At 44.0% G+C, this 6,000-nt stretch overlaps 2 protein-coding genes across 2 annotated transcripts; both read right to left on the minus strand.

Annotated features, from left to right (window-relative positions):
• Window positions 1-1,110: 1,110 nt before the first annotated feature.
• FA14DRAFT_126774 (CRAL/TRIO domain-containing protein) lies at window positions 1,111-2,424 on the minus strand (the record flags this gene model as incomplete). The annotated part of the gene is made up of 1 exon (XM_025496760.1): window positions 1,111-2,424. A coding segment is annotated over one exon (1,314 nt), but the record flags the coding sequence as incomplete, so codon positions are not given.
• A 611-nt stretch (window positions 2,425-3,035) lies between these two features.
• On the minus strand, window positions 3,036-3,970 carry FA14DRAFT_87423 (uncharacterized protein). Its single transcript, XM_025503016.1, has one exon. It carries the CDS (start codon window positions 3,549-3,551, stop codon window positions 3,078-3,080), a length of 474 nt encoding a protein of 157 aa, XP_025352640.1. The 5' UTR covers window positions 3,552-3,970; the 3' UTR covers window positions 3,036-3,077.
• Window positions 3,971-6,000: the final 2,030 nt, after the last annotated feature.

Raw genomic sequence — 6,000 nt, forward strand, 5'->3', positions numbered from 1 at the left:
GCGCACTTGCATGCAAATTTAAGAAGATTCTCTCAAAATCAAAATTCCTATTCAGCACCGGGACAGTGTTCATCAGTGCATGATACTTTTTTTGCAGTTTCAAGTTAAACTTTTCCACCTAAGTCAAATTGGGTTGCAGTGCCCGCGCCTCTTTTTTCTTTGCTCAACGTTTTTGCAGTCCCATTAGTCAGACTATAATAGTGCGTGCAGTGCATATTCAATACGCTTTCTAAGACTGGGGTCAGACCTCCCACGTGGGCTCGGGCATAGCATGCATTCTCACTCTACAACAACGATCAAGGCAATATGATGATCACATTAACTCAAAAGATAAAGGAACAGTAGAGTAGAGGAAAGGTATCACAGAAAAAGGAAAAGAGAAACACGGGAAAAAAGCTATTTACACAAAACAAATTAAGCAGCCAACTTCTTCTTAATCGATCCAAGCAAGCCAGTCTTCTTTCCTGTTGATGGACTTTCTTGTCCTTTATAATTCGTTGCACCACCGCTTTGTGGACCTTGGGAAGCACTTTGACCGCGTGGACGAGGGGCATTATTACCCCCATCCAACGTAGGTTGATCAGAATGATCAGTCGTCCCGTTCACTTTTCCATTTTGTTGAGGCGAAACACCGTTTTGCTGTTTGTCTGCTTGAGCATTGCCATTTACTGCTCCGTTCACTTGTGATTGCGAAGCGGGCGGTGCATCGGAGAAGTTTTCTTCAGGAGCAGCATGTCCGTTGGAAGTAGGTCGAGCATCTTGTCCATTGGAGGTAGGTTGAGCATCCTTGTGAGATGCAGTTGCGGCTGCTGCTGCACCTGCTCCAGCACCTCCAGCAGCAGCAAGACCGCCTGCAACACCTGCTGCTTCACGATGTTGCTTAACGATGTCATCTGGGCTCTGTTTAGCAGCAACTTCTTGTGTTCCATTTGGATTATCGATTGCTTTGAGATCTAGTTCACCGGTATTGTCCAAATCTAATAAACTTGCCAAAGCAGTCTTTTTGATCTCTTCGGAGTTATCATTCACACGCCATTGACCCCAAGAACCATCTTTCAAAGCAGATAAAGTTTGTTGTTCAGCTTCTTTGACGGTTTTACGCTCTTTGACGATAGCATACAATTGTTGCTCGATCGATTTACGACAAGATTTACGACCCAAAACTTGACGACGGGTTGGTGCATCTTTTTGCTGGTAATCAAAGACTGAGATACCGGCATTTTCAGGTGGCAAGACACCATTACGATGATATGCTGTCAAGCCACGAGTGTATGGTTCAAGTTCAAATTGACTCAAACGTAATTTTTTGACCAAAATGTCACGTTGTTCTTGAAGTTTATCATCCTTGCCGCCTGCTTTGCACCATGCACGAGTAACTTCTTCGTATTTATCTGTCAACGAACGATGACGTTTCAAAAGTTTCTCTTTTGTCTCTTTGTCTTGTTGAGGGTCGTTTTCCCCATTGCGTGGATCGACAAACTCGAAATCGGTTGAAACTTTTCCTCCGCAATATTCGATCATCATATCTTCTGGAACATCACCTTCTGTATCTTCGGGTTTGGCGATAAATTTGATCTTATTACGCACAACAGGGTCCAAAAGGTTCTTTACTGCACGCCAGAAGCCCCAGAAGATCCAAGGAGCGTTGGAAACGTACATTGTACCCAAGGATTCTGGATAGTAAGATTCCAATACTTTGACGAGATACAATAAACTGACAAAGTCCATTTGCTTAACACCAAAGCCTTTCAAGTCGAAAAAGATTGTTGCTTTGTCATTTGGAGGATGCATGAGCAAACGGAATGTTTCCATTTGAGTGACGATGAACTTTTGCATGGAAGCAGCAGGTTGACCAAAGACACTATGTTTGGCCATGATGACGTAACAGATTGGTTGCTCCTTTGCTGTGCAACCCAGAGAGAATACCTTTCCTGACTTTTGTTGTTCAAGAAACTTTGGAATTTCCTCTGAGTTGACAAGATCACCTTTGAGGATGAAACTTTCAACATCTGTGTCCAATCTCCATTTCAAACATGTTGCCATCATTGCCAAACCACGTTCAACGTCTCCTTTACGTGCACGAATGAAACGTAACATATTTCCGTCTGGATTATCACCTCTAACAAAGTTCCACCAAGAATCACGCAAAGCTTCAGGACCATATTCTTCCATTAAAGCGTTCATGCCTTGTTGTTCTTGTTGTCGTTTTGCTTCATCTTTTGCTTTATCATCGTCCGGGATACCGCTCTTTTTTAAATCTCCTCCAGTTTTATCTTCTGTGAAACCTTGACCTTTTGATGCATTTCCCCTTGCACGATCACAAATGTCAAAGTATGATTCCCACATTCTTACTAAAGAAGAATGTTGATCTTCTGTTAGATTGCCGATGTAGCCTTCCTGTAGAGGAATATCGGCTGCTGGCATTTCTTCAACGTTGCTGGAAGACATGATTGGAAATGATAATGAGAAGAGTTTGTCTAAAGAATGAGAAAAGGGTGATGAAGGTAAAGAGGATGATTTGTTTGTGAGCAACTCATTTCATTTTATTCCGTTTGTTTGTTAGAAGGACAACTTTTACTCCGCATTCATTCTACATGAGAGACTGTTAAGGTGCCCGCCATCTGATGCACAGACCCGGTAAAAATTGTTCATTCTTCTAGTGATGTATAGTCATTCATTCGGATGCGCAGTCAACCGTTCTTTGATTGAGGAAATGATACGATTCCTTATCTATCTAGTCACACAAAGACAATCCTCTCGTTGTGCATGGAGAAGGAATGTGGGGTATACTGTGGAGGAGAAGAAGGGCATAGGCGTGCATGCGTGGGAGGATTTCTTTTCTTGCCGGTTCAAGCTAACACATCCGGTTCTTACCAACAAGCGGATCGATCAATTGAACAAAAGAAACACTTGACCGACGCCGAACCTGAGAGTAAGAGGAAGGAACAAGTGATGGAGACAAACAAAACAAGAAGTATGACGTTGACGGTATAGGAATGCAAATAAGCTGGCTGATCATGGCATTCTATCGCTAAAGCAAAGACTGCCAGAACTACTTGATGATACTCCGGATCCTATCAATACACAGATTGCATTGTCACTAGCTGTGGTAAAGTTGGACACCAAAAGGCCGAAGTGTAAAGTTGGCATTCGATAGTTGATCGAGTCTCGTTTCGATTGCTCGTTTTGCTCTTGAGATAAGGGATGCATTGCTGATCAAGCCCAGATCCAATGCGCTGTTGATCCTTGACTTGTATATCGCATCGGTCACCACACTTGTCGTCATTTGTTCTTTTTGGCTGTATACGATGTTGCTGTGACCATATGCGAAAGGAGATGAAGATGAGTGGAAGTGCGGACAATCTATCAGGAGGAATGATCACACCTGTTCTCTCAAATAGAGGTGAACTACATAAGAGGGCTTCGAAAAGGTAGAAATAAACAATGGTGACAGTATCACCAGCTCTCGCAGTGCTGAGATGATGAATACGGGGAATACCAATTACCTGTGATGGACGTGGGACATACAAGTTTACGGAGAGCATTCGCATTTGCAGATCTATCTGAACGTATATCCATTTCACTTCCAACGCAAGATCTGGATCAATTGGATGAGGAAGAACAAAGGGTATGGAAGATGGCAGAACAGCAGAGAAAGAGGAATGATGAGAGTTATGGAAAGGGGAGCCATGAGAATAGCAGGCACATGCACAGGTTCAAGATGGTGCCATCATCTCACAGATCAGCTCCATAGAGAGGATAAGCCATCGATTCATTAGGCTACTGGACTTCATCTCGACCCTCTTCGTACACCTTCCGACCGGCTGTCAAGTGCCAAGAAGGACAAAAGGCCGTCATGCACAACGCGGCGGACAGCAGAACCTACTCATCACCATCTATGGACCACTCAAATCGGGACGCAGGAACATAATAGTTGCTGTGAACGATTGTGGCACGACCAGCCTTCTACGGTTCGGAGAGGTGGAATTTGAACGATGGTGTATCGCAGGATCTCAACGACAGGGTCGATAGACCTGATGCACTATCAGTGTACCATTACTCAACCGCTGCTGTACTTGTAATCAATGTACTCTTTTGGCATACATTCCGCCTTGATCACACATGCTCATGATCACACCCGCCCATGGCCATCCTCACTCATGGCCTCACTCACCCATGACCTCACTCACTCATGGCCTCACTCACTCATGGCCTCACTCACTCATGACCTCACTCACTCATGACCTCACTCACTCATGACCTCACTCACTCACGGCCACACTCACTCACGACCTCACTCACTCATGATCGTGTCATAGACATCCGATCCCTTAATTTAATTCTCACAACGCACTCATTTTGCCCATCCTTTGATGGGCGACAGCATGACTACATCTGATTAACAAACATTAAGTATCTTTCCACAACCACCACGACCATCATCTTCCTCATCATTGTCATTCTTCTTCTCATCGTCGTCGTCATCATCCTCTTCATCGTCATCGTCGTCGTCGTCATCGTCATCATCGTCGTCCTCTTCATCGTCATCTTCATCGTCATCCTATCGGCGGTGCTTTCGTTGTAATGATTGAAAGGCCTGCAGCGGAGAGGCTGTGGTGGTGGGTGCTGAAGCAAAACGTAAGAGGAGAATTGGTGGGTATAAGAGATTGTGTTGTGGTGGTGGGCAAGTCGTAAGAGGAGAATTGGCGGGTGTAAGAGGTGGTGGTGGTGGGTCTTGAAGCAAAACGCAAGAGGAGAATTGGTAGGTGTAAGAGGTGGTGGTGGTGGATGTGGAAGCAGAACGTAAGAGGAGAATGGGTGAGTGTAAGGAAGAATGAATGTGGGAGGGGGGATTTTCAACTTTCAAAAAAGGCCTCCTTTTAAATGTTTGTAGTCAGACGAAAAAGTTTGTTCATTGTTATGCAATTTCATGGAAATGTACTACTGATGCTATCCTGATAACAAAGTAGATGTTGCAAATCAGGTCCAACGGACGGTATATCAAATCCAATGGACGGTACATCATTTTCAACGGACAGTATATCATTTTCAACGGATGCTGAGTCAATTACGACGGATGCTACATCAGATTCAATGGACGGGACATCAAATTCAATGGACGGGACATCAAATTCAATGGACGGGACATCAAATCCAACGGACGGTACATCAAATCCTACGGACTGTGCATGATGTTCAACGGATGGTGAATCAGGTTCAACGGACGGTACATAAGAACCAACGGATCTGACAAATTGTAAATAACAAGGTTTGTGATAAGAAATATCCTCTTTGCTTTCCAAACTTGTAACTAAAAATAGCATCTATCGCCATTGGAAGTCCATCTGACAGTCTTTGATTATACACTCTGCATACATGATTGACACAATGGAAAGGGCAAAAATTAATTGTTGAACTCTATAGACGGGTAGAGCATAGTTTGAAAGTCAATTCTACAGTCCAACGTGTAAATGATATGTTGCGCGTACTTCTCATCTGATAGATCTGCCCCAATGGATTAGCTTCCATATCTCACTACTATAAGAGTCGCTTTTGCTGAATTCCATTTTGCCATAAACACGTCTGCTAGCATAATATTATGGTCGTATGATTTACGAAAAGTCTACAGAATGTGTACACCCAAGAGAGGTTCACTTTTTATATAAATACTTCACTTTCCCTTTTCAAGTTCATCTCACTACCACCACCCACTTCCACACGCAGCTCTTCGCAAAAATGCGCCCATCTGACTCCGTTCTGAGCATCGATGTTTCCCTGAGCTGGATGAAAGCATCGTGCAACAAGCTCGACAGATGGTGAAGGGCAAGGGTCTTTCACTCTTTCCCCTTTTCCACTCACACGCTACTCCCCTCTTGAAAGTCGCCCATCTGACTCCGTTCCTTATACTTGATGCTCCTGAATCTGGGCGAGTGATTTCCCATGGATGGACGAAAGTATCTTGCAAAAGGTTCGACAGATGGTAGAGGGTTCTCTTTTCCA

This window comes from Meira miltonrushii (assembly GCF_003144205.1).
Source record: "Meira miltonrushii strain MCA 3882 unplaced genomic scaffold FA14scaffold_5, whole genome shotgun sequence".
Classification (NCBI taxonomy): Eukaryota; Fungi; Basidiomycota; class Exobasidiomycetes; order Exobasidiales; family Brachybasidiaceae; genus Meira; species Meira miltonrushii.